This window comes from Cyclopterus lumpus, chromosome 9, assembly GCF_009769545.1.
Source record: "Cyclopterus lumpus isolate fCycLum1 chromosome 9, fCycLum1.pri, whole genome shotgun sequence".
Classification (NCBI taxonomy): Eukaryota; Metazoa; Chordata; class Actinopteri; order Perciformes; family Cyclopteridae; genus Cyclopterus; species Cyclopterus lumpus.
The window spans coordinates 21,946,211-21,974,023 of record NC_046974.1 but is presented as its reverse complement, the minus strand read 5'-3'; the positions used below and the strand labels follow the sequence as shown (position 1 = coordinate 21,974,023).

Here is a 27,813-nt window from a genome sequence, read left to right as displayed (position 1 = left end):
ATCTATAAACCGTCTTTTTTAGGATTAGAGTTATTAGTTAACCTAGGTTTGGGCAACAAAACCACAATAAAACGCATGGCCTCATCATGGCCTCATCATGGCCTCATCATGGCCTCATCATGGGCTCATGGGCGTCACAAAACAATATGATGTAAAACCAATAGATTACATGTTGTGACTATTTCATGACCTGCCATGGTGCTGGGCCGGTATATTTGGGGCATCAAACTAACTAGTGGAGTAGACAAAGCCGTGATGAGTTAAATGTATCGATATCCATCATGTTAGCACAATAATCACTGTTGATGTGGTTTAATTGTGAATACTGTGAGAACGGGAAATGCAAATCTGATGCTTTTGGCATAGACTGTTAAGTGATAGGACCAAAATGACGATAGAAATCATTTTATATATCAATAAGGACATCACGACATAGCACATTTTCCTGTAATTTGACAAATAAATATACTATATGAAATAACCACGTGGTTTTGCATACCTGTGTGAACTAAACACATACTCGACAAATGAAAAGTGTCTTTGCTGCAGACTTGTTGTGTTACTGTGATTTTGTCAAATGTACGTTTTGTGTTCAAGATGAATGCATCTCCATCGCGTGGAGCTCAATAGCTGATGGTGTAAACTTCAATCGGAAGCATTCAACTTCAAGTCCATTATGAGGGGCTTTTTTGGCCTTACACTGAAAAACACGTTATCATAGCTCCCTCTAGTGGTTGAAACACGCATCGACTCTGGTCCGATATTGTCGGTTAAAAGTTCTCAAAGCTCGAATGGTTTAATGATTTACAAGCCGACAGACGTTAACGTAGTCAAGCAGATGACTGTACACTTGCATTAAAAGACAATACAGTTTATTGTTGTATTCATGCTGGTATAAAGCAAGTTATTGTTGTCTTTATGAATGAAACAACACCTTTACTTTGGATGGATTGTGTCGACCAACAGAGCTCATTAGTTAATAACATTTTAAAAACTTGTATTACATTTGTATTGGGAAAAGTGGAGGCATCTAACAAAAGTGATAACAACTCCAGATTAAATTACTTTTCATGTCATGCACCTAATCACTGAAAGAGAGTGTTGTGGAGACAAGTGACCGAGGTGATTGGGGGGTTACCATTACCAAAACACCCGTGGGTATTGTTGTGATGAGGCCTTATTTATTCATCCCGTATATGTCTTGACATGCGTCTGCCCTTTAGTGAGAAAGACGCCTCAATCCGGAGCACCACTCATCTATAAAAGCGACAGGCCGCCCTCGTCTCCTGCCGGAGCGCCACGATGCCGCCCAACGCCACCATCCCTCTGTCGGTGGACTTCGACTCTTTGGAGGACTACCTCATCTTCTCCTTCCACATCCTGTTCGCCACGACCGCCGTGCTGGTCGCCGGCTCGGTGGTTGTCGGCATCTCCTGCACGCGCTCCCTGCGGGGCCAGAACCGATTCATATTCATGCTCAACACGAGCGTCAGCGACACGCTGACCGGCTTCTCGGTCTACTACCTCGGCGTCTTCGACGTCCAGGAGGGCTACCCGTCCAGAAACGGGACGTACTACATCCTGCCCTCGTTCCTCGGCGTCAACTTGCTGACCTTCCTCTTCGCGCAGTTCGACCGCTACTTCGCCGTGTGCCACCCGTTCTTCTACAACCGCTACGTGACGCGGGCCGTCGTCATCGGGACCTGCGCGTTCTGCTGGCTCTACACCTACTCCATCCTCACCGTGCAGAACATGGTGCCTATCTCGAAGGCGGCGCAGATCAACGCGTTCGGCGTGATGACCTTGCAGATCATCGTCCTCGTCAAGGTGTTGATGACGATCAAGCTGTACATCATCGCCAGGAGCCACGTGGCACGGGAGTCGCCGAGCGCGGAGCCCGACAACAAGAGGGAGTCGCTGCGCATCATCGTGTTCGTGGTCATCTGCTTCCTGGCCCTGTGGTGTCCGTCCTTCATCAACATAATTGTGAGGCAGCTGACACGGAAAGGCCTGAGGTTTAGAAACGAGGCCACCAATCTGTTCGCCAGCATGGCGCGCCTGAACGCGCTCGTGACCCCGGCGGTGTACGTCTGGGGCAGCCCGGCGCTGCGCGAGGCCATGTGGAGGACCGTGTGGCGGAGGGTGTGTCCCTGCTGCCGGAGGGCGATGTGAGAGTCGGGTCTGTTTATTACGCGCGTTACGTGTTTATTACACGTGTTTTGTCCAATTCGATTATGTAAGACAATAACCGTACATGTCTTTGTCTCCACCCCGCTCACACCCTGTCTATCTCTTCTTTCAGAATTGTCTTTCACTTTGGTGGAGTGACGAAAAAATAACAATGAAGCAGCCACCGGAGAGTGCCGGTGAAATCACCGGTGTTGGTGTGTTTTGGGGGGTTGGGTGTGCCGCGTATCTTGAGGTAATTAATCCATGACAGTTTGGGGTTAAGTTAATTTATTACTAACATTTTGTATTAATAAACGCTTAAAATTAAACTTTGGATAATGTTTTGGATTGTGTGTGTATTGGATGTTCGGGAAAACTCGTCTTCATTGTTATGTCATTTAAGTCTCACTTTTTCTTTAAAGCTGGTCTTTGTTCACGCAGTTTTCCATGACAGGTGAAACACTGTTGAAATAAACATTTGGAAGTACAGGCCCGCAGTTCAGATTTGACTATTTACATTACAATTAACACCCCCACACATTTGCTGTTTAATAATGCACGACCGCGTTTGCGGTAATAGTTCTCAAATTCAGGATACCATAATATAACACAAGGGAATTTTGTTTTAACCAACAATTGCCACAGCGGAAAAGGGACATTTGAGCAACATGACAATGTTTAAAGACACCGGACCCTCCTCTTCCCCTCAGGCAGGTTCACGTGGAGTAAATGAAAATATGAACCTTCTGAAATAACATGCTCAGCACGTGATTAAGTCTCGAGCGTTTAACTTCCGCTTCCCTAAAGTTCAGCTGGATCATAATGTTCCAGGTGCGTCGCGACCGCATGTGCTGATCCTGGATCGGGAGCACTCGCTTGTGTTGCTTACAAGCATGCCTTCCCGTGTGTGAAGTTGCCGGTGCTGGTGACAGTCTGGTATATGTTCTTGTTGTTGAGTTTGGACTCATTTCAGTTGCTGCATCTCCTCAGATGATGTGAACACAACTGCGTTTGAAACCTTTAACACATGAGGCGTTCAATGACCCGTTAAACGTAAAGCAGATGAGTATTGTGAAAGACAAACGAATGAACTGAACGGCAGCAATACGGGCCTATTTTTCCACGGCGGCTATTTCAATTATATTTATTAAAATGTTCTGCTGCTAGTGGTTTTTGTCCTTTTTTTGCCAACTATATTTCCTAAAAATACGTTAAACTCATTTACAACATGAAATGTGTCTCTAGAAGAACACGTGATAAGTCTTTGTTGTCGGAAACGTTAACAACGAGTTGCAGGTCGCAAACGGTTGATACAGATTCAGTTAAAAAAATGTAACATCTCATTTGTTTGTTTATAGCATCATTGTATGGCTATATTTAAATGCTGTATGTTAATGATTTGTGTGCAGGAGACATACATGTTGCACTAAATAATAACAATAATACAAAATAATGATAATTATCTACACATTAATAATAAATGTTCCTCCTTGCGATAGGACCTACACCATTAGATCAGACTGGTCGAGGTTTAATCTAAAGGCCTCTTCTTGGAAATAGTCCGTGTGTTAGTTTTATCATGCAGGGACTAGGAGATCGACCTTGGGACAAATATGCTCTGCGGTGCTCTCTTCAGGTGTTTCGGTCCATGGGTTTGTTTCGTGGCAACTTCTTAAGATAGATTAATTTGGTAATATGCAACATATAAGCACACAACTAAGTTAATTAGGTTTATAAAACTAGCCTAATGTTGTGGTTTCCCCCCTTTAACACCAGCCGCGTGCAGAGGTCCTGCAGAAAATTAAGTTGAACCTTTAAATTGTTTCCACGTTTTTATTCAAACGAACTTGTACGCTTTATTTTGTCTGATATTCGACCCAACTTCAGCACCAGGAGCTGTCCACAATGACCTCGTGTCAATCGGCCTGGCAATACGGCGCGAGGTCAAAAGTCTGTTTGCATTGGGGTTCACATGCAGCTCTCTGCGGCAGTGCCGTGTCTAAGTGCTTTGGAAAGTGGCCCGAAACTTAAAAGGATGACATAAAGAAATACGTATGCCTAATATTTAGGATTCATGTATTTTAATTGGAAATAACATATCCATCCATTTGGACGCTGTTCAACATAAACACATATTGTGGAAATGAAACTTTTCCATCTTTTTTACAGAAACATTTAAATGTCTTTAAGCAATTATTGAACAGATACTTAATATTCAGTTGAATGGACAGAGCTCTTTCACCTCAGATGCCCCCCCCCTTCCTTTAGACTATAGGTCAAGATGAGCTGTCTCTATATTTTCAGGAGTCAGCAAGTTACATCTAAAACACAACAATATGATACATGTCCACCACACACACATAATAACCTTGAAATGTATTTGCTCGTCAAACATAAATGAAACCAGAATGACATTTTTGTCATATACTAATGAACCTATAATGTGTTTTAAATACACTATAAACAGGTTTATGCATTATGATTAAATCAAATTGGTTTAAAATTCATTACCAGGTTTATGTATTCATTATTAATAAAGCTTATTTTATATTTTAATCAGAAGTAGGTGTTTGCCTTTTCAAGTTATATTTGTGGATATATTAGGATAGCTTTTTATTTTATTCAAATCGAATCGAGAATTGAGTGGCTCAGTGACAGGCTAATAATGTTATACATTTTGTCCATGTTTTATATGAACCATTATCTGAATACTTATGTGTCTCTCCTCCGTCCTCCGAATCAAAATCTGCCTTATTTTATTATATTTTATTTCATTGTGTCCCGAACAATCAAATGGAAAAAGTGAAATGAAAAAATAAATGTGGGCTCTACTGTTATGAGTTTTATTTGACAAAGAAAAAGAAGAAGAAAAAAGAAACCAGAAAATGGTCTTTAATGCCTGTCTTTTTTTTAAAGGTTTAAGATGTAAAGTGAGATAAGGTCATGCCTTCAAGTGGCTTCACAACCTATAAAAGGACATTCAATTCAAAGCTCACGTTTGGAACAATGCTCCTCCCCAACATCACAGACTCTGGAGGAGTTCCTCTCTCGGTGAACTTCGACAGTCCCGAGGATTATCTCGTCTTCATCTTCCAGATCGTGTTTGCCACGACCGCCGTCCTGGTGGCCGGACCCGTAGTCGTCACCATCTTGGCCACCCGATCCCTCCGCCTCCAGAACCGGTTCATTTTCATGCTGAACACCAGCGTTTGCGACACTCTGGTCGGGCTCTCGGTGTATTATATCGGCCTGTTCGACGTTCAGGAGGGGTACCCGCCCAGAAACGGAACCCTCAACCTGTTACCTTCTCTCCTCGGGGTGAAGGTCATCACATTTCTGTTCGCGCAGTTCGACCGGTACTTCGCGGTCTGTCATCCCTTCTTCTACACGCACTATATAACCCAGCGGGTGGTTATCTCTGCAAACGTCTTTTGTTGGCTTTTTGTCTATAGTCAGACGATCATTTTAAATTTCGTACCACTTTCCAAAGCACTGCAGGTGAGCGTGTTCGGCACTGTCAGCTTACAAGTCATGGTGCTCACCAAAGTGGTCATGACCGTCAAACTGTACGTGGTCGCCAGATTCCAGCTCGCCAGAGACCCTCCCAGCGCCGAGAGGGAGAGCAAGAAGGAGTCGCTGAAAATTATTATTTTTGTTGTCATAAGCTTCTTGGTATTGTGGGGCCCCGCTTTCTTAAATATCATCATCAGATTCTTGACGGGGAGAGGGCTTACGTTCAGGAACCAGGCCACCAACCCGTTTGGCATCATGGCTCGCTTCAACGCGGTGTGCACGCCGTCCGTGTACATCTGGGGGAGTCCGGCTCTGAGGGAAGCCCTGGTGAAGACCGTGTGGGGCAGAGTGTGCCCGAGCTGCAGGAGGAGGTAATGCAAAGTCCACTATAGCATGTTTGGGTCATTTCTATATACAGATTATTGTATTGCAGCATGTGGCTAATTGTTGTCTATAAATCCTTTCTTTAGACTCGGTTCCAAAGGAAAGAAACCAACAAGTTAGGGAAATAAGGAGCACCCGAGGCATCAGTCAGCACGATATTCGAATCAACTTCAACTGTCTTTGTTGTTGTTGCTGTTGTTGTTTTGCTCTCTGTGTCTGTCTCTGGTTTAAATAATTCAGATTGAAACCATATAGCCATAAAAGTCACCCATACGTTCGACATTTTTTTTAATGCAAACACTATTTTCTGCAATGTCTCCATCAAAGTCGTGCTAATTTGAATTAGCTGATAGTATAGGGGCTGTTCTGTAGTTTGTATTCAAATTTAAAGAAGAAAAAAGGAAACGCCAGACATGAAAGATTAATTAGAAATAAGGATTCAGTTTCCATTTGAACTACATTGACATAATTTGCTATAATTATATGGTGGTCTTAGATGGCAGCCAAGAAAACACTGTGTGTGCACTGCCGTGTGCAGGGGCCCTGATGGATGCGAGGAGGTGGTTAAACGAGCCCTATACTGTAACGACTAGCCGCCATTCTTTTCTCTCGCTAGTTGCCATGCGCAGCGGGGAGTTGGCTCGTGGCCTGCCGGTGACGGGCATGCGGCAAAAGGAAGCAGCTGTGAAGCTCCAGTGACTAAAAGTTGTTGAAGCACTGTTCATAACTTAGATACGGCACGTGAACCCCAATGCAAACAGACTGTATTACCACAGTCACCGATACCGTTTAACGTGATGACGGCATCATACTTTTGGCCTCGCGCCGTATAGATGCCAGTCCGATTGACACGAAGTCCTTGTGGACAGCTCTTGGTGCTGAAGGTGGGTCGAAGAACAGACCAAATAAAGCGTGCTCGTTTGAATAAAAACGTAACTTGTTTGAAAAACATTTTTAAAAGCGTGCAGGCGGTAATAATATATATATATATATATATATATATATATATATATATATATATATATATTTTTAAATAAACGACACACAAACACACATGATGACGAGGTTATATACCATCCTATTGTGTGTCATTGGGACATCAGAATAACACATACTTTGTTGTCCATTAGTTTTATTATTTTAGTATTAACATGTTTTAATTGGTTATGTCTTTGTGTTTAATGACGTCTCTGATTAAAAAAACAACAACATCCCTTTATTCTAAACTTCAAGAGAAGAATTTATAGGAGGATGCTTCCATGAACTATTAATGCACTTCTATGTGGCACTCTATTCAGATGTGTAAAAAGTGGTTTGTTTGTTTCAGTTATAAACACTGTTTGTTTTATATTCAGCTGTGTAAAAGCCCAACAAAAGCCCAATGTTTCTGCATGTGTGTGGGGGGGGGGGGGGGGGGGGGGGGGGGACGACAATGTAAAGGTTGATTTTACTTATCTGGAGGAAAAAACAACATTAGATCAGACTGGTCGGGGTTTAATCTGAAGGCCTTTTCTTGTTATATGAACCTAATTAACTCCGAATATGTTGCATATTACCAAATGAATGTGTCTTAAGAAGTTGCCACGAAGCGAACCCAAGACAGACATTCAGAAGAGAGCATGCAGCAGAGCATCTTTGCGCCAAGGTCACGATAGCAGATTCAAAGTATATATGCAGGCCTAGTATTTAAGATTGATGTACAATGTCCATCCGTTTGGACTACGCAGTTTACATAAACACGTGACGCAGTGAGAATATACAAACTTCAGACAGACAGGTATGTGCCAAAAAACCAACGGACCAGGACAACTTATTGTCGCAGGTCAGGTTGCTCATTTCGGTCACGAGCAGAGTGTTCTTCCGCCTGTGTGCGTTGACAGTCTAGAAAGGACTATTTTGTTTCTTTCTTTTTTTGGTTTCACATCTTGGCGGAGGCCAGCATACGGTTGTGTAGTGTGGCTGCATCAGCTCGCCAGTGTGCGTATATGGTGCAATGAAATTTTGCCAAAAATCGAAAGAAAAACTACTTTCTATCAATTTGAGCTCTTCGTGAGAAGAGAGGCTGCCTCCATAACTATTTTGTTACGGTTATGTTCAGCATAATATAAATACTTATAATTATGATCATGATATACACACACACACGCACACACACACACACACACACACACACACACACACACACAGGTGAATTACCACATGACAGTAAACAATGAATTTAATGATTGACACGTGATCCTCGCGGCCGGCTGAAATCTAATACGCGACAAAGAACATTAAAATCAAACAGCTCTTGTTTGAAATATAGTTTAAAGTCCAGCGCTATATTTTAAGACATTAGATATCCCACAAACACATGTGATGACCAGGTTCAAAATATATGTTATTACAGATTTACAGCGTCATGTGTGGCATTAACGGTGTACTCGATAAGCAGGGAAGACGATATGAAGTTGAAGAATCGGTGGGCTGAAGTCAGAAAAGGTGGAGGAAATATTATATTATCTTAACATTACGGGGTAGATTATGGCCTATATATGAGAAGTGCGTATTCATGACAAAGCGTCGAGATGAGGACCTATTGTTAAGCAAATCCAGTCAGGTCGTGTTTTGTGGACTTATTATCTTCTTATTATCTAATTATTTTATTGGAATTATTTTTATTGTGGTTCATATTATTATTATTATTACTATCATCATCATCACCATATTATTATTATAGTTGTTATTATTATTATTATTATTATAAAATTTGGTTAGATTTAGGCCAAACAAACTAAACTAAACGTGGTTATGTTCAGTAAAAATACACATTGGCCACATATGTTAAATGTTGTTGCCTTCTGACACCATGTGTGCGAGCAGCATCAGCCTTAAACTGGCTGCATGTAAAAAGGAGAACAAGAAAAAAATGAGATCATGGGTCGCAGCATCTCAGGAGACCCGAGATCCATGCTGGTGACTTTCACGGCGATGCAGGTCCTCCCGCATAAAGTCACGTGTTGCTCATTTAGACGATGCTGCCCAACACCACCGACTCTGTGACAGCAGGAGGAGGAGGAGTTCCTCTCTCGGTGAACTTCGAACGTCCCGAGGATTATCTCGTCTTCATCTTCCAGATCGTGTTCGCCACGACCGCCGTCCTGGTGGCCGGACCCGTAGTCGTCACCATCTTGGCCACCCCAGCCCTCCGCCTCCAGAACCGGTTCATTTTCATGCTGAACACCAGCGTGTGCGACACTCTGGTCGGGCTCTCCGTGTATTATCTCGGCCTGTTCGACGTTCAGGAGGAGTACCCGCCCAGAAACGGGACGTATAACATCCTGCCCTCGTTTCTCGGGGTCAACATACTGACATTCATGTTCGCGCAGTTCGATCGGTACCTGGCCGTGTGCCACCCGTACGTCTACGGTCGCTTCGTGACGAGGCAGTTCGTGATCGGCGTCAACATCTACTGCTGGGTCTACATCGGTGCCCACCTGGTCGCCAGGAACCTGCTGCCGCTCTCCACAGCGATACAGATGTACGTGATCAGCATCGTCCTCTTCCAGCTGATCGTGCTCACCAAAGTGGTCATGACCGTCAAACTGTACGTGGTCGCCAGATTCCAGCTCGCCAGAGACCCTCCCAGCGCCGAGAGGGAGAGCAAGAAGGAGTCGCTGAGAATTATTATTTTCGTTGTCATAAGCTTCTTGGTGTTGTGGTGCCCCTCTTTCTTAAATATCATCATCAGATTCGCGACGGGGAGAGGGGTAACGTTCAGGAACCAGGCCACCAACCTGTTTGCCATCATGGCTCGCTTCAACGCGGTGTGCACGCCGTCCGTGTACATCTGGGGGAGTCCGGCTCTGAGGGAAGCCCTGGTGAAGACCGTGTGGGGCAGAGTGTGCCCGAGGTGCAGGAGGAGGTAATATGTGGGGGGTGGTATTTATCTTTTTTCTTATTATAAAATGTTCTTAAAAAAATTATCTAAATCAAATTAGTCTTTAGAGCCGGTACCTTTCACGGAAAAGGAGACACCATAAGACAGTGAAATAAACAAGACCCCGAGGCCTCACTAGCGGTAATGCACTGTGTTTATGTTGCCCCCCCCCCCCCCCCCCCCCCCCCCTCTCTCTATATCCTTAATCCTCTTTGAATCATTTGGATCTCTGCTTCCTCCTGGATCTTACGAGGTACTCATGGCACATCTGTCCACATGTGCAAGTAAGCTGTGGTCTGAGAAGGCGTAAGGACTAACATTGGAAATAATTATATTAAAGATGTCAAATGAAGTGGAAAATTATATATATACACTATTATTGTTTTTATTGGAGTTTGCTCTGATGATGCGTGAGGGGATGTATACAGGCAGAGTTTCTTTCCAGGTGATATCTGTCCAGATACACATTAAAAGTGAAGAACTCGGTGTACTGCAGCTAAAAAGCATAAGCTGAATGACTGATTTCCCCTGATGCTTCCATGATGGTTTCCCACTATCTGTGTCGCTGTCCACGCTGCTGTGGTGCTGAATTGCAAGAAGTCCTACTTTAAAACACAGTGCCAAGTTGTGTAGTTTGGGGCTTTTAACGTGTATGTGTTCTATATAAAGTGCATTCTGTTCTGGTTTGGGGTTTTTCCTGGTGTGCTGCTGCCTTTAACGTTTCATATGTGGTGTTTAAATGTACTTGTTATACTCTGATTGGGTAGAAATAAAAGGAGAATTTTAATTTGAGCTGGGTCCAACTCTTTTTTTTTAGAACATTAGGCAAAAGGAATGTAAAGAATAACAATATGCACCCATCTCTAATTGTTATTAATTACTGAGATGTCTTTAAAAAAAGAATACAATGAGCACTGATAATGCAGCGGTTTTCATCATGGTTCTTTTAGTGACAGACTGGAACGTCACAGGCGTGTTGCAAAACATCGTTACCAAAAATAATGTGAGAAATTGTGATTAAATATCTTTATTCCATTATGATATGCATGTCCTTTTTTTTCTGGAACAGAAAATGTAACCGGAATATACAGTAATTGTAAACTTGGGGAAGAAAACGCAACATGCTGCAGAAGGTTTAGCACAGTAAAGCCTCTTGTGATGTATCTGTTACATACATTTTGAATATCAGAATCTGTCGAAAGTATATGAACAAAGAAAAACATCTGAGAGTTCAACTAAAACAGAAATCTAATACTTCATGACTTGTTTGAAATATTTTGTGCTCCACTTTCCCAGATCAAATGTCAAAGAATCATACTGACCTGTTTGTACATTATTCACATACACCTACAAGAATATAGAATCAGATACAAAGCATAATTGAATGCCATATAAAAAAATCAAAGATGAAACCATTTTGTTTTTTCATTGCTGCCACTAATGCATGAACAACGTATTGTGACCGTCAATGCATCTACTTTCTCCTCTGATTCTGCCTTTGTGCTTATAGTAGTATTTTTGCAAAATAGCTTATCAGTTACAATCTTTTTGATCCTCAATAAGCAACTGTGCTTTTGTACATTTTCTAAAAATAAAAACTTGAATGCAATCTTAATGAAAAGAGGTAAAAACGAAACATCAAAGCACGGTTCACATGTTGTACTCCCTTGTTATTTGCAAGTACCTTCATCATTTCAAGTGTTGATGTCAAAAATGACATCATGGGTCGCAGCATCTCAGGAGACCCGAGATCCATGCTGGTGACTTTCACGGCGATGCAGGTCCTCCCGCATAAAGTCACGCGCTTAAAGCCACGTGTTGCGCATTTAGACGATGCTCCCCAACACCACCGACTCTGTGACAGTAGGAGGAGGAGGAGGAGTTCCTCTCTCAGTGAACTTCGACAGTCCCGAGGATTATCTCGTCTTCATCTTCCAGATCGTGTTCGCCACGACCGCCGTCCTGGTGGCCGGACCCGTAGTCGTCACCATCTTGGCCACCCGAGCCCTCCGCCTCCAGAACCGGTTCATTTTCATGCTGAACACCAGCGTGTGCGACACTCTGGTCGGGTTCTCCGTGTATTATCTCGGCCTGTTCGACGTTCAGGAGGGGTACCCGTACAGAAACGGAACGTATAACATCCTGACCTCACTTCTCGGGGTCAACATACTGACGTTCATGTTCGCGCAGTTCGACCGGTACCTGGCCGTGTGCCACCCGTACGTCTACGGTCGCTTCGTGACGAGGCAGTTCGTGATCGGCGTCAACATCTACTGCTGGGTCTACAACGGTGCCCACCTGGTCGCCAGGAACCTGCTGCCGCTCTCCAAAGCGATACAGATGTACGTGATCAGCATCGTCCTCTTCCAGCTGATCGTGCTCACCAAAGTGGTCATGACCGTCAAACTGTACGTGGTCGCCAGATTCCAGCTCGCCAGAGACCCTCCCAGCGCCGAGAGGGAGAGCAAGAAGGAGTCGCTGAGAATTATTATTTTCGTTGTCATAAGCTTCTTGGTGTTGTGGTGCCCCTCTTTCTTAAATATCATCATCATATTCGCGAAGGGGAGAGGGGTTACGTTCAGGAACCAGGCCACCAACCTGTTTGCCATCATGGCTCGCTTCAACGCGGTGTGCACGCCGTCCGTGTACATCTGGGGGAGTCCGGCTCTGAGGGAAGCCCTGGTGAAGACCGTGTGGGGCAGAGTGTGCCCGAGGTGCAGGAGGAGGTAATATGTGGGGGGTGCTATTTATCTGTTTTCTTATTAGAAAATGTTCTTAAAAAAATTATCTAAATCAAATTTGTTTTTAGAGCCGGCTCCTTTCACGGAAAAGGAGACACCATAAGACAGTGAAATAAACAAGACCCCGAGGCCTCACTAGCAGTAATGCACTGTGTTTATGTTGCCCCCCCCCTCTCTATATCCTTAATCCTCTTTGAATCATTTGGATCTCTGCTTCCTCCTGGATCTTACGAGGTACTCATGGCACATCTGTCCACATGTGCAAGTAAGCTGTGGTCTGAGAAGGCGTAAGGACTAACATTGGAAATAATTATATTAAAGATGTCAAATGAAGTGTAAAATTATATATATACACTATTATTGTTTTTATTGGAGTTTGCTCTGATGATGCGTGAGGGGATGTATACAGGCAGAGTTTCTTTCCAGGTGATATCTGTCCTGATACACATTAAAAGTGAAGAACTCGGTGTACTGCAGCTAAAAAGCATAAGCTGAATGACTGATTTCCCCTGATGCTTCCATGATGGTTTCCCACTATCTGTGTCGCTGTCCACGCTGCTGTGGTGCTGAATTGCAAGAAGTCCTACTTTAAAACACAGTGCCAAGTTGTGTAGTTTGGGGCTTTTAACGTGTATGTGTTCTATATAAAGTGCATTCTGTTCTGGTTTGGGTTTTTCCTGGTGTGCTGCTGCCTTTAACGTTTCATATGTGGTGTTTAAATGTACTTGTTATACTCTGATTGGGTAGAAATAAAAGGAGAATTTTAATTTGAGCTGGGTCCAACTCTTTTTTTTTAGAACATTAGGCAGAAGGAATGTAAAGAATAACAATATGCACCCATCTCTAATTACATTACAATTAACCCCCCCCCCCACACACACACACACACACACACACACATTTGCTGTTTAATAATGCACGACCGCGTTTGCGGTAATAGTTCTCAAATTCAGGATACCATAATATAACACAAGGGAATTTTGTTTTAACCAACAATTGCGACAGCGGAAAAGGGACATTTGAGCAACATGACAATGTTTAAAGACACCGGACCCTCCTCTTCCCCTCAGGCAGGTTCACGTGGAGTAAATGAAAATATGAACCTTCTGAAATAACATGCTCAGCACGTGATTAAGTCTCGAGCGTTTAACTTCCGCTTCCCTAAAGCTCATCTGGATCATAATGTTCCAGGTGCGTCGCGACCGCATGTGCTGATACTGGATCGGGAGCACTCGCTTGTGTTGCTTACAAGCATGCCTTCCCGTGTGTGAAGTTGCCGGTGCTGGTGACAGTCTGGTATATGTTCTTGTTGTTGAGTTTGGACTCATTTCAGTTGCTGCATCTCCTCAGATGATGTGAACACAACTGCGTTTGAAACCTTTAACACATGAGGCGTTCAATGACCCGTTAAACGTAAAGCAGATGAGTATTGTGAAAGACAAACGAATGAACTGAACGGCAGCAATACGGGCCTATTTTTCCACGGCGGCTATTTCAATTATATTTATTAAAATGTTCTGCTGCTAGTGGTTTTTGTCCTTTTTTTGCCAACTATATTTCCTAAAAATACGTTAAACTCATTTACAACATGAAATGTGTCTCTAGAAGAACACGTGATAAGTCTTTGTTGTCGGAAACGTTAACAACGAGTTGCAGGTCGCAAACGGTTGATACAGATTCAGTTAAAAAAATGTAACATCTCATTTGTTTGTTTATAGCATCATTGTATGGCTATATTTAAATGCTGTATGTTAATGATTTGTGTGCAGGAGACATACATGTTGCACTAAATAATAACAATAATACAAAATAATGATAATTATCTACACATTAATAATAAATGTTCCTCCTTGCGATAGGACCTACACCATTAGATCAGACTGGTCGAGGTTTAATCTAAAGGCCTCTTCTTGGAAATAGTCCGTGTGTTAGTTTTAGCATGCAGGGACTAGGAGATCGACCTTGGGACAAATATGCTCTGCGGTGCTCTCTTCAGGTGTTTCGGTCCATGGGTTTGTTTCGTGGCAACTTCTTAAGATAGATTAATTTGGTAATATGCAACATATAAGCACACAACTAAGTTAATTAGGTTTATAAAACTAGCCTAATGTTGTGGTTTCCCCCCTTTAACACCAGCCGCGTGCAGAGGTCCTGCAGAAAATTAAGTTGAACCTTTAAATTGTTTCCACGTTTTTATTCAAACGAACTTGTACGCTTTATTTTGTCTGATATTCGACCCAACTTCAGCACCAGGAGCTGTCCACAATGACCTCGTGTCAATCGGCCTGGCAATACGGCGCGAGGTCAAAAGTCTGTTTGCATTGGGGTTCACATGCAGCTCTCTGCGGCAGTGCCGTGTCTAAGTGCTTTGGAAAGTGGCCCGAAACTTAAAAGGATGACATAAAGAAATACGTATGCCTAATATTTAGGATTCATGTATTTTAATTGGAAATAACATATCCATCCATTTGGACGCTGTTCAACATAAACACATATTGTGGAAATGAAACTTTTCCATCTTTTTTACAGAAACATTTAAATGTCTTTAAGCAATTATTGAACAGATACTTAATATTCAGTTGAATGGACAGAGCTCTTTCACCTCAGATGCCCCCCCCCCCTTCCTTTAGACTATAGGTCAAGATGAGCTGTCTCTATATTTTCAGGAGTCAGCAAGTTACATCTAAAACACAACAATATGATACATGTCCACCACACACACATAATAACCTTGAAATGTATTTGCTCGTCAAACATAAATGAAACCAGAATGACATTTTTGTCATATACTAATGAACCTATAATGTGTTTTAAATACACTATAAACAGGTTTATGCATTATGATTAAATCAAATTGGTTTAAAATTCATTACCAGGTTTATGTATTCATTATTAATAAAGCTTATTTTATATTTTAATCAGAAGTAGGTGTTTGCCTTTTCAAGTTATATTTGTGGATATATTAGGATAGCTTTTTATTTTATTCAAATCGAATCGAGAATTGAGTGGCTCAGTGACAGGCTAATAATGTTATACATTTTGTCCATGTTTTATATGAACCATTATCTGAATACTTATGTGTCTCTCCTCCGTCCTCCGAATCAAAATCTGCCTTATTTTATTATATTTTATTTCATTGTGTCCCGAACAATCAAATGGAAAAAGTGAAATGAAAAAATAAATGTGGGCTCTACTGTTATGAGTTTTATTTGACAAAGAAAAAGAAGAAGAAAAAAGAAACCAGAAAATGGTCTTTAATGCCTGTCTTTTTTTTAAAGGTTTAAGATGTAAAGTGAGATAAGGTCATGCCTTCAAGTGGCTTCACAACCTATAAAAGGACATTCAATTCAAAGCTCACGTTTGGAACAATGCTCCTCCCCAACATCACAGACTCTGGAGGAGTTCCTCTCTCGGTGAACTTCGACAGTCCCGAGGATTATCTCGTCTTCATCTTCCAGATCGTGTTTGCCACGACCGCCGTCCTGGTGGCCGGACCCGTAGTCGTCACCATCTTGGCCACCCGATCCCTCCGCCTCCAGAACCGGTTCATTTTCATGCTGAACACCAGCGTGTGCGACACTCTGGTCGGGCTCTCGGTGTATTATATCGGCCTGTTCGACGTTCAGGAGGGGTACCCGCCCAGAAACGGAACCCTCAACCTGTTACCTTCTCTCCTCGGGGTGAAGGTCATCACATTTCTGTTCGCGCAGTTCGACCGGTACTTCGCGGTCTGTCATCCCTTCTTCTACACGCACTATATAACCCAGCGGGTGGTTATCTCTGCAAACGTCTTTTGTTGGCTTTTTGTCTATAGTCAGACGATCATTTTAAATTTCGTACCACTTTCCAAAGCACTGCAGGTGAGCGTGTTCGGCACTGTCAGCTTACAAGTCATGGTGCTCACCAAAGTGGTCATGACCGTCAAACTGTACGTGGTCGCCAGATTCCAGCTCGCCAGAGACCCTCCCAGCGCCGAGAGGGAGAGCAAGAAGGAGTCGCTGAAAATTATTATTTTTGTTGTCATAAGCTTCTTGGTATTGTGGGGCCCCGCTTTCTTAAATATCATCATCAGATTCTTGACGGGGAGAGGGCTTACGTTCAGGAACCAGGCCACCAACCCGTTTGGCATCATGGCTCGCTTCAACGCGGTGTGCACGCCGTCCGTGTACATCTGGGGGAGTCCGGCTCTGAGGGAAGCCCTGGTGAAGACCGTGTGGGGCAGAGTGTGCCCGAGCTGCAGGAGGAGGTAATGCAAAGTCCACTATAGCATGTTTGGGTCATTTCTATATACAGATTATTGTATTGCAGCATGTGGCTAATTGTTGTCTATAAATCCTTTCTTTAGACTCGGTTCCAAAGGAAAGAAACCAACAAGTTAGGGAAATAAGGAGCACCCGAGGCATCAGTCAGCACGATATTCGAATCAACTTCAACTGTCTTTGTTGTTGTTGCTGTTGTTGTTTTGCTCTCTGTGTCTGTCTCTGGTTTAAATAATTCAGATTGAAACCATATAGCCATAAAAGTCACCCATACGTTCGACATTTTTTTTAATGCAAACACTATTTTCTGCAATGTCTCCATCAAAGTCGTGCTAATTTGAATTAGCTGATAGTATAGGGGCTGTTCTGTAGTTTGTATTCAAATTTAAAGAAGAAAAAAGGAAACGCCAGACATGAAAGATTAATTAGAAATAAGGATTCAGTTTCCATTTGAACTACATTGACATAATTTGCTATAATTATCTGGTGGTCTTAGATGGCAGCCAAGAAAACACTGTGTGTGCACTGCCGTGTGCAGGGGCCCTGATGGATGCGAGGAGGTGGTTAAACGAGCCCTATACTGTAACGACTAGCCGCCATTCTTTTCTCTCGCTAGTTGCCATGCGCAGCGGGGAGTTGGCTCGTGGCCTGCCGGTGACGGGCATGCGGCAAAAGGAAGCAGCTGTGAAGCTCCAGTGACTAAAAGTTGTTGAAGCACTGTTCATAACTTAGATACGGCACGTGAACCCCAATGCAAACAGACTGTATTACCACAGTCACCGATACCGTTTAACGTGATGACGGCATCATACTTTTGGCCTCGCGCCGTATAGATGCCAGTCCGATTGACACGAAGTCCTTGTGGACAGCTCTTGGTGCTGAAGGTGGGTCGAAGAACAGACCAAATAAAGCGTGCTCGTTTGAATAAAAACGTAACTTGTTTGAAAAACATTTTTAAAAGCGTGCAGGCGGTAATAATATATATATATATATATATATATATATATATATATATATATTTTTAAATAAACGTCCCACAAACACACATGATGACGAGGTTATATACCATCCTATTGTGTGTCATTGGGACATCAGAATAACACATACTTTGTTGTCCATTAGTTTTATTATTTTAGTATTAACATGTTTTAATTGGTTATGTCTTTGTGTTTAATGACGTCTCTGATTAAAAAAACAACAACATCCCTTTATTCTAAACTTCAAGAGAAGAATTTATAGGAGGATGCTTCCATGAACTATTAATGCACTTCTATGTGGCACTCTATTCAGATGTGTAAAAAGTGGTTTGTTTGTTTCAGTTATAAACACTGTTTGTTTTATATTCAGCTGTGTAAAAGCCCAACAAAAGCCCAATGTTTCTGCATGTGTGTGGGGGGGGGGGGGGGGGGGGGACGACAATGTAAAGGTTGATTTTACTTATCTGGAGGAAAAAACAACATTAGATCAGACTGGTCGGGGTTTAATCTGAAGGCCTTTTCTTGTTATATGAACCTAATTAACTCCGAATATGTTGCATATTACCAAATGAATGTGTCTTAAGAAGTTGCCACGAAGCGAACCCAAGACAGACATTCAGAAGAGAGCATGCAGCAGAGCATCTTTGCGCCAAGGTCACGATAGCAGATTCAAAGTATATATGCAGGCCTAGTATTTAAGATTGATGTACAATGTCCATCCGTTTGGACTACGCAGTTTACATAAACACGTGACGCAGTGAGAATATACAAACTTCAGACAGACAGGTATGTGCCAAAAAACCAACGGACCAGGACAACTTATTGTCGCAGGTCAGGTTGCTCATTTCGGTCACGAGCAGAGTGTTCTTCCGCCTGTGTGCGTTGACAGTCTAGAAATAACTATTTTGTTTCTTTCTTTTTTTGGTTTCACATCTTGGCGGAGGCCAGCATACGGTTGTGTAGTGTGGCTGCATCAGCTCGCCAGTGTGCGTATATGGTGCAATGAAATTTTGCCAAAAATCGAAAGAAAAACTACTTTCTATCAATTTGAGCTCTTCGTGAGAAGAGAGGCTGCCTCCATAACTATTTTGTTACGGTTATGTTCAGCATAATATATATACTTATAATTATGATCATGATATACACACACACGCACACGCACACACACACACCCACACACACACACCCACACACACAAGTGAATTACCACATGACAGTAAACAATGAATTGAATGATTGACACGTGATCCTCGCGGCCGGCTGAAATCTAATACGTGACAAAGAACATTAAAATCAAACAGCTCTTGTTTGAAATATAGTTTAAAGTCCAGCGCTATATTTTAAGACATTAGATATCCCACAAACACATGTGATGACCAGGTTCAAAATATATGTTATTACAGATTTACAGCGTCATGTTTGGCATTAACGGTGTACTCGATAAGCAGGGAAGACGATATGAAGTTGAAGAATCGGTGGGCTGAAGTCAGAAAAGGTGGAGGAAATATTGATTACATTATCTTAACATTACGGGGTAGATTATGACCTATATATGAGAAGTGCGTATTCATGACAAAGCGTCGAGATGAGGACCTATTGTTAAGCAAAAAAAATTATATATATACACTATTATTGTTTTTATTGGAGTTTGCTCTGATGATGCGTGAGGGGATGTATACAGGCAGAGTTTCTTTCCAGGTGATATCTGTCCAGATACACATTAAAAGTGAAGAACTCGGTGTACTGCAGCTAAAAAGCATAAGCTGAATGACTGATTTCCCCTGATGCTTCCATTATGGTTTCCCACTATCTATGTCGCTGTCCACGCTGCTGGTGCTGGATTGCAAGAAGTCCTACTTTAAAACACAGTAGAGTGCCAAGTTGTGTAGTTTGGGGCTTTTAACGTGTATGTGTTCTATATAAAGTGCATTCTGTTCTGGTTTGGGGTTTTTCCTGGTGTGCTGCTGCCTTTAACGTTTCATATGTGGTGTTTAAATGTACTTGTTATACTCTGATTGGGTAGAAATAAAAGGAGAATTTTAATTTGAGCTGGGTCCAACTCTTTTTTTTTAGAACATTAGGCAGAAGGAATGTAAAGAATAACAATATGCACCCATCTCTAATTGTTATTAATTACTGAGATGTCTTTAAAAAAAGAATACAATGAGCACTGATAATGCAGCGGTTTTCATCATGGTTCTTTTAGTGACAGACTGGAACGTCAAAGGCGTGTTGCAAAACATCGTTACCAAAAATAATGTGAGAAATTGTGATTAAATATCTTTATTCCATTATGATATGCATGTCCCTTTTTTTCTGGAACTGAAAATGTAACCGGAATATACAGTAATTGTAAACTTGGGGAAGAAAACGCAACATGCTGCAGAAGGTTTAGCACAGTAAAGCCTCTTGTGATGTATCTGTTACATACATTTTGAATATCAGAATCTGTCGAAAGTATATGAACAAAGAAAAACATCTGAGAGTTCAACTAAAACAGAAATCTAATACTTCATGACTTGTTTGAAATATTTTGTGCTCCACTTTTCCAGATCAAATGTCAAAGAATCATACTGACCTGTTTGTACATTATTCACATACACCTACAATAATATAGAATCAGATACAAAACATAATTGAATGCCATATAAAAAAATCAAAGATGAAACCATTTTGTTTTTTCATTGCTGCCACTAATGCATGAACAACGTTTTGTGACCGTCAATGCATCTACTTTCTCCTCTGATTCTGCCTTTGTGCTTATAGTAGTATTTTTGCAAAATAGCTTATCAGTTACAATCTTTTTGATCCTCAATAAGCAACTGTGCTTTTGTACATTTTCTAAAAATAAAAACTTGAATGCAATCTTAATGAAAAGAGGTAAAAACGAAACATCAAAGCACGGTTCACATGTTGTACTCCCTTGTTATTTGCAAGTACCTTCATCATTTCAAGTGTTGATGTCAAAAATGACATCATGGGTCGCAGCATCTCAGGAGACCCGAGATCCATGCTGGTGACTTTCACGGCGATGCAGGTCCTCCCGCATAAAGTCACGCGCTTAAAGCCACGTGTTGCGCATTTAGACGATGCTCCCCAACACCACCGACTCTGTGACAGTAGGAGGAGGAGGAGGAGTTCCTCTCTCAGTGAACTTCGACAGTCCCGAGGATTATCTCGTCTTCATCTTCCAGATCGTGTTCGCCACGACCGCCGTCCTGGTGGCCGGACCCGTAGTCGTCACCATCTTGGCCACCCGAGCCCTCCGCCTCCAGAACCGGTTCATTTTCATGCTGAACACCAGCGTGTGCGACACTCTGGTCGGGTTCTCCGTGTATTATCTCGGCCTGTTCGACGTTCAGGAGGGGTACCCGTACAGAAACGGAACGTATAACATCCTGACCTCACTTCTCGGGGTCAACATACTGACGTTCATGTTCGCGCAGTTCGACCGGTACCTGGCCGTGTGCCACCCGTACGTCTACGGTCGCTTCGTGACGAGGCAGTTCGTGATCGGCGTCAACATCTACTGCTGGGTCTACAACGGTGCCCACCTGGTCGCCAGGAACCTGCTGCCGCTCTCCAAAGCGATACAGATGTACGTGATCAGCATCGTCCTCTTCCAGCTGATCGTGCTCACCAAAGTGGTCATGACCGTCAAACTGTACGTGGTCGCCAGATTCCAGCTCGCCAGAGACCCTCCCAGCGCCGAGAGGGAGAGCAAGAAGGAGTCGCTGAGAATTATTATTTTCGTTGTCATAAGCTTCTTGGTGTTGTGGTGCCCCTCTTTCTTAAATATCATCATCATATTCGCGAAGGGGAGAGGGGTTACGTTCAGGAACCAGGCCACCAACCTGTTTGCCATCATGGCTCGCTTCAACGCGGTGTGCACGCCGTCCGTGTACATCTGGGGGAGTCCGGCTCTGAGGGAAGCCCTGGTGAAGACCGTGTGGGGCAGAGTGTGCCCGAGGTGCAGGAGGAGGTAATATGTGGGGGGTGCTATTTATCTGTTTTCTTATTAGAAAATGTTCTTAAAAAAATTATCTAAATCAAATTTGTTTTTAGAGCCGGCTCCTTTCACGGAAAAGGAGACACCATAAGACAGTGAAATAAACAAGACCCCGAGGCCTCACTAGCAGTAATGCACTGTGTTTATGTTGCCCCCCCCCCTCTCTATATCCTTAATCCTCTTTGAATCATTTGGATCTCTGCTTCCTCCTGGATCTTACGAGGTACTCATGGCACATCTGTCCACATGTGCAAGTAAGCTGTGGTCTGAGAAGGCGTAAGGACTAACATTGGAAATAATTATATTAAAGATGTCAAATGAAGTGTAAAATTATATATATACACTATTATTGTTTTTATTGGAGTTTGCTCTGATGATGCGTGAGGGGATGTATACAGGCAGAGTTTCTTTCCAGGTGATATCTGTCCTGATACACATTAAAAGTGAAGAACTCGGTGTACTGCAGCTAAAAAGCATAAGCTGAATGACTGATTTCCCCTGATGCTTCCATGATGGTTTCCCACTATCTGTGTCGCTGTCCACGCTGCTGTGGTGCTGAATTGCAAGAAGTCCTACTTTAAAACACAGTGCCAAGTTGTGTAGTTTGGGGCTTTTAACGTGTATGTGTTCTATATAAAGTGCATTCTGTTCTGGTTTGGGTTTTTCCTGGTGTGCTGCTGCCTTTAACGTTTCATATGTGGTGTTTAAATGTACTTGTTATACTCTGATTGGGTAGAAATAAAAGGAGAATTTTAATTTGAGCTGGGTCCAACTCTTTTTTTTTAGAACATTAGGCAGAAGGAATGTAAAGAATAACAATATGCACCCATCTCTAATTACATTACAATTAACCCCCCCCCCCCCCCACACACACACACACACACACACACATTTGCTGTTTAATAATGCACGACCGCGTTTGCGGTAATAGTTCTCAAATTCAGGATACCATAATATAACACAAGGGAATTTTGTTTTAACCAACAATTGCGACAGCGGAAAAGGGACATTTGAGCAACATGACAATGTTTAAAGACACCGGACCCTCCTCTTCCCCTCAGGCAGGTTCACGTGGAGTAAATGAAAATATGAACCTTCTGAAATAACATGCTCAGCACGTGATTAAGTCTCGAGCGTTTAACTTCCGCTTCCCTAAAGCTCATCTGGATCATAATGTTCCAGGTGCGTCGCGACCGCATGTGCTGATACTGGATCGGGAGCACTCGCTTGTGTTGCTTACAAGCATGCCTTCCCGTGTGTGAAGTTGCCGGTGCTGGTGACAGTCTGGTATATGTTCTTGTTGTTGAGTTTGGACTCATTTCAGTTGCTGCATCTCCTCAGATGATGTGAACACAACTGCGTTTGAAACCTTTAACACATGAGGCGTTCAATGACCCGTTAAACGTAAAGCAGATGAGTATTGTGAAAGACAAACGAATGAACTGAACGGCAGCAATACGGGCCTATTTTTCCACGGCGGCTATTTCAATTATATTTATTAAAATGTTCTGCTGCTAGTGGTTTTTGTCCTTTTTTTGCCAACTATATTTCCTAAAAATACGTTAAACTCATTTACAACATGAAATGTGTCTCTAGAAGAACACGTGATAAGTCTTTGTTGTCGGAAACGTTAACAACGAGTTGCAGGTCGCAAACGGTTGATACAGATTCAGTTAAAAAAATGTAACATCTCATTTGTTTGTTTATAGCATCATTGTATGGCTATATTTAAATGCTGTATGTTAATGATTTGTGTGCAGGAGACATACATGTTGCACTAAATAATAACAATAATACAAAATAATGATAATTATCTACACATTAATAATAAATGTTCCTCCTTGCGATAGGACCTACACCATTAGATCAGACTGGTCGAGGTTTAATCTAAAGGCCTCTTCTTGGAAATAGTCCGTGTGTTAGTTTTAGCATGCAGGGACTAGGAGATCGACCTTGGGACAAATATGCTCTGCGGTGCTCTCTTCAGGTGTTTCGGTCCATGGGTTTGTTTCGTGGCAACTTCTTAAGATAGATTAATTTGGTAATATGCAACATATAAGCACACAACTAAGTTAATTAGGTTTATAAAACTAGCCTAATGTTGTGGTTTCCCCCCTTTAACACCAGCCGCGTGCAGAGGTCCTGCAGAAAATTAAGTTGAACCTTTAAATTGTTTCCACGTTTTTATTCAAACGAACTTGTACGCTTTATTTTGTCTGATATTCGACCCAACTTCAGCACCAGGAGCTGTCCACAATGACCTCGTGTCAATCGGCCTGGCAATACGGCGCGAGGTCAAAAGTCTGTTTGCATTGGGGTTCACATGCAGCTCTCTGCGGCAGTGCCGTGTCTAAGTGCTTTGGAAAGTGGCCCGAAACTTAAAAGGATGACATAAAGAAATACGTATGCCTAATATTTAGGATTCATGTATTTTAATTGGAAATAACATATCCATCCATTTGGACGCTGTTCAACATAAACACATATTGTGGAAATGAAACTTTTCCATCTTTTTTACAGAAACATTTAAATGTCTTTAAGCAATTATTGAACAGATACTTAATATTCAGTTGAATGGACAGAGCTCTTTCACCTCAGATGCCCCCCCCCCTTCCTTTAGACTATAGGTCAAGATGAGCTGTCTCTATATTTTCAGGAGTCAGCAAGTTACATCTAAAACACAACAATATGATACATGTCCACCACACACACATAATAACCTTGAAATGTATTTGCTCGTCAAACATAAATGAAACCAGAATGACATTTTTGTCATATACTAATGAACCTATAATGTGTTTTAAATACACTATAAACAGGTTTATGCATTATGATTAAATCAAATTGGTTTAAAATTCATTACCAGGTTTATGTATTCATTATTAATAAAGCTTATTTTATATTTTAATCAGAAGTAGGTGTTTGCCTTTTCAAGTTATATTTGTGGATATATTAGGATAGCTTTTTATTTTATTCAAATCGAATCGAGAATTGAGTGGCTCAGTGACAGGCTAATAATGTTATACATTTTGTCCATGTTTTATATGAACCATTATCTGAATACTTATGTGTCTCTCCTCCGTCCTCCGAATCAAAATCTGCCTTATTTTATTATATTTTATTTCATTGTGTCCCGAACAATCAAATGGAAAAAGTGAAATGAAAAAATAAATGTGGGCTCTACTGTTATGAGTTTTATTTGACAAAGAAAAAGAAGAAGAAAAAAGAAACCAGAAAATGGTCTTTAATGCCTGTCTTTTTTTTAAAGGTTTAAGATGTAAAGTGAGATAAGGTCATGCCTTCAAGTGGCTTCACAACCTATAAAAGGACATTCAATTCAAAGCTCACGTTTGGAACAATGCTCCTCCCCAACATCACAGACTCTGGAGGAGTTCCTCTCTCGGTGAACTTCGACAGTCCCGAGGATTATCTCGTCTTCATCTTCCAGATCGTGTTTGCCACGACCGCCGTCCTGGTGGCCGGACCCGTAGTCGTCACCATCTTGGCCACCCGATCCCTCCGCCTCCAGAACCGGTTCATTTTCATGCTGAACACCAGCGTTTGCGACACTCTGGTCGGGCTCTCGGTGTATTATATCGGCCTGTTCGACGTTCAGGAGGGGTACCCGCCCAGAAACGGAACCCTCAACCTGTTACCTTCTCTCCTCGGGGTGAAGGTCATCACATTTCTGTTCGCGCAGTTCGACCGGTACTTCGCGGTCTGTCATCCCTTCTTCTACACGCACTATATAACCCAGCGGGTGGTTATCTCTGCAAACGTCTTTTGTTGGCTTTTTGTCTATAGTCAGACGATCATTTTAAATTTCGTACCACTTTCCAAAGCACTGCAGGTGAGCGTGTTCGGCACTGTCAGCTTACAAGTCATGGTGCTCACCAAAGTGGTCATGACCGTCAAACTGTACGTGGTCGCCAGATTCCAGCTCGCCAGAGACCCTCCCAGCGCCGAGAGGGAGAGCAAGAAGGAGTCGCTGAAAATTATTATTTTTGTTGTCATAAGCTTCTTGGTATTGTGGGGCCCCGCTTTCTTAAATATCATCATCAGATTCTTGACGGGGAGAGGGCTTACGTTCAGGAACCAGGCCACCAACCCGTTTGGCATCATGGCTCGCTTCAACGCGGTGTGCACGCCGTCCGTGTACATCTGGGGGAGTCCGGCTCTGAGGGAAGCCCTGGTGAAGACCGTGTGGGGCAGAGTGTGCCCGAGCTGCAGGAGGAGGTAATGCAAAGTCCACTATAGCATGTTTGGGTCATTTCTATATACAGATTATTGTATTGCAGCATGTGGCTAATTGTTGTCTATAAATCCTTTCTTTAGACTCGGTTCCAAAGGAAAGAAACCAACAAGTTAGGGAAATAAGGAGCACCCGAGGCATCAGTCAGCACGATATTCGAATCAACTTCAACTGTCTTTGTTGTTGTTGCTGTTGTTGTTTTGCTCTCTGTGTCTGTCTCTGGTTTAAATAATTCAGATTGAAACCATATAGCCATAAAAGTCACCCATACGTTCGACATTTTTTTTAATGCAAACACTATTTTCTGCAATGTCTCCATCAAAGTCGTGCTAATTTGAATTAGCTGATAGTATAGGGGCTGTTCTGTAGTTTGTATTCAAATTTAAAGAAGAAAAAAGGAAACGCCAGACATGAAAGATTAATTAGAAATAAGGATTCAGTTTCCATTTGAACTACATTGACATAATTTGCTATAATTATATGGTGGTCTTAGATGGCAGCCAAGAAAACACTGTGTGTGCACTGCCGTGTGCAGGGGCCCTGATGGATGCGAGGAGGTGGTTAAACGAGCCCTATACTGTAACGACTAGCCGCCATTCTTTTCTCTCGCTAGTTGCCATGCGCAGCGGGGAGTTGGCTCGTGGCCTGCCGGTGACGGGCATGCGGCAAAAGGAAGCAGCTGTGAAGCTCCAGTGACTAAAAGTTGTTGAAGCACTGTTCATAACTTAGATACGGCACGTGAACCCCAATGCAAACAGACTGTATTACCACAGTCACCGATACCGTTTAACGTGATGACGGCATCATACTTTTGGCCTCGCGCCGTATAGATGCCAGTCCGATTGACACGAAGTCCTTGTGGACAGCTCTTGGTGCTGAAGGTGGGTCGAAGAACAGACCAAATAAAGCGTGTTCGTTTGAATAAAAACGTAACTTGTTTGAAAAACATTTTTAAAAGCGTGCAGGCGGTAATAATATATATATATATATATATATATATATATATATATATATATATTTTTAAATAAACGTCCCACAAACACACATGATGACGAGGTTATATACCATCCTATTGTGTGTCATTGGGACATCAGAATAACACATACTTTGTTGTCCATTAGTTTTATTATTTTAGTATTAACATGTTTTAATTGGTTATGTCTTTGTGTTTAATGACGTCTCTGATTAAAAAAACAACAACATCCCTTTATTCTAAACTTCAAGAGAAGAATTTATAGGAGGATGCTTCCATGAACTATTAATGCACTTCTATGTGGCACTCTATTCAGATGTGTAAAAAGTGGTTTGTTTGTTTCAGTTATAAACACTGTTTGTTTTATATTCAGCTGTGTAAAAGCCCAACAAAAGCCCAATGTTTCTGCATGTGTGTGGGGGGGGGGGGGGGGGGGACGACGACAATGTAAAGGTTGATTTTACTTATCTGGAGGAAAAAACAACATTAGATCAGACTGGTCGGGGTTTAATCTGAAGGCCTTTCCTTGTTATATGAACCTAATTAACTCCGAATATGTTGCATATTACCAAATGAATGTGTCTTAAGAAGTTGCCACGAAGCGAACCCAAGAC

At 42.3% G+C, this 27,813-nt stretch overlaps 7 protein-coding genes across 7 annotated transcripts; all 7 read left to right on the top strand.

The window, feature by feature from the left end:
- The first annotated feature begins 1,302 nt into the window (after window positions 1–1,302).
- LOC117735973 (C5a anaphylatoxin chemotactic receptor 1-like) lies at window positions 1,303–2,172 on the top strand. The gene has a single exon (XM_034540922.1). The coding sequence runs from the start codon at window positions 1,303–1,305 to the stop codon at window positions 2,170–2,172; it is 870 nt and encodes a 289-aa protein (XP_034396813.1).
- A 3,003-nt stretch (window positions 2,173–5,175) lies between these two features.
- LOC117735972 (trace amine-associated receptor 2-like) lies at window positions 5,176–6,057 on the top strand. The gene has a single exon (XM_034540921.1). It carries the CDS (start codon window positions 5,176–5,178, stop codon window positions 6,055–6,057), a length of 882 nt encoding a protein of 293 aa, XP_034396812.1.
- Window positions 6,058–9,083: 3,026 nt separating this feature from the next.
- On the top strand, window positions 9,084–9,977 carry LOC117735971 (rhodopsin-like). Its single transcript, XM_034540920.1, has one exon. It carries the CDS (start codon window positions 9,084–9,086, stop codon window positions 9,975–9,977), a length of 894 nt encoding a protein of 297 aa, XP_034396811.1.
- Window positions 9,978–11,709: 1,732 nt separating this feature from the next.
- Window positions 11,710–12,718, top strand: LOC117735970 (melatonin receptor type 1B-B-like). Its single transcript, XM_034540918.1, has 2 exons — window positions 11,710–11,769; window positions 11,819–12,718. The coding sequence occupies exons 1-2, from the start codon at window positions 11,710–11,712 to the stop codon at window positions 12,716–12,718; spliced, it is 960 nt and encodes a 319-aa protein (XP_034396809.1).
- Window positions 12,719–16,097: 3,379 nt separating this feature from the next.
- Window positions 16,098–16,979, top strand: LOC117735969 (trace amine-associated receptor 2-like). Its single transcript, XM_034540917.1, has one exon. It carries the CDS (start codon window positions 16,098–16,100, stop codon window positions 16,977–16,979), a length of 882 nt encoding a protein of 293 aa, XP_034396808.1.
- Window positions 16,980–20,942: 3,963 nt separating this feature from the next.
- On the top strand, window positions 20,943–21,951 carry LOC117735968 (melatonin receptor type 1B-B-like). Its single transcript, XM_034540916.1, has 2 exons — window positions 20,943–21,002; window positions 21,052–21,951. The coding sequence occupies exons 1-2, from the start codon at window positions 20,943–20,945 to the stop codon at window positions 21,949–21,951; spliced, it is 960 nt and encodes a 319-aa protein (XP_034396807.1).
- Window positions 21,952–25,332: 3,381 nt separating this feature from the next.
- On the top strand, window positions 25,333–26,214 carry LOC117735966 (trace amine-associated receptor 2-like). The gene has a single exon (XM_034540915.1). The coding sequence runs from the start codon at window positions 25,333–25,335 to the stop codon at window positions 26,212–26,214; it is 882 nt and encodes a 293-aa protein (XP_034396806.1).
- Window positions 26,215–27,813: the final 1,599 nt, after the last annotated feature.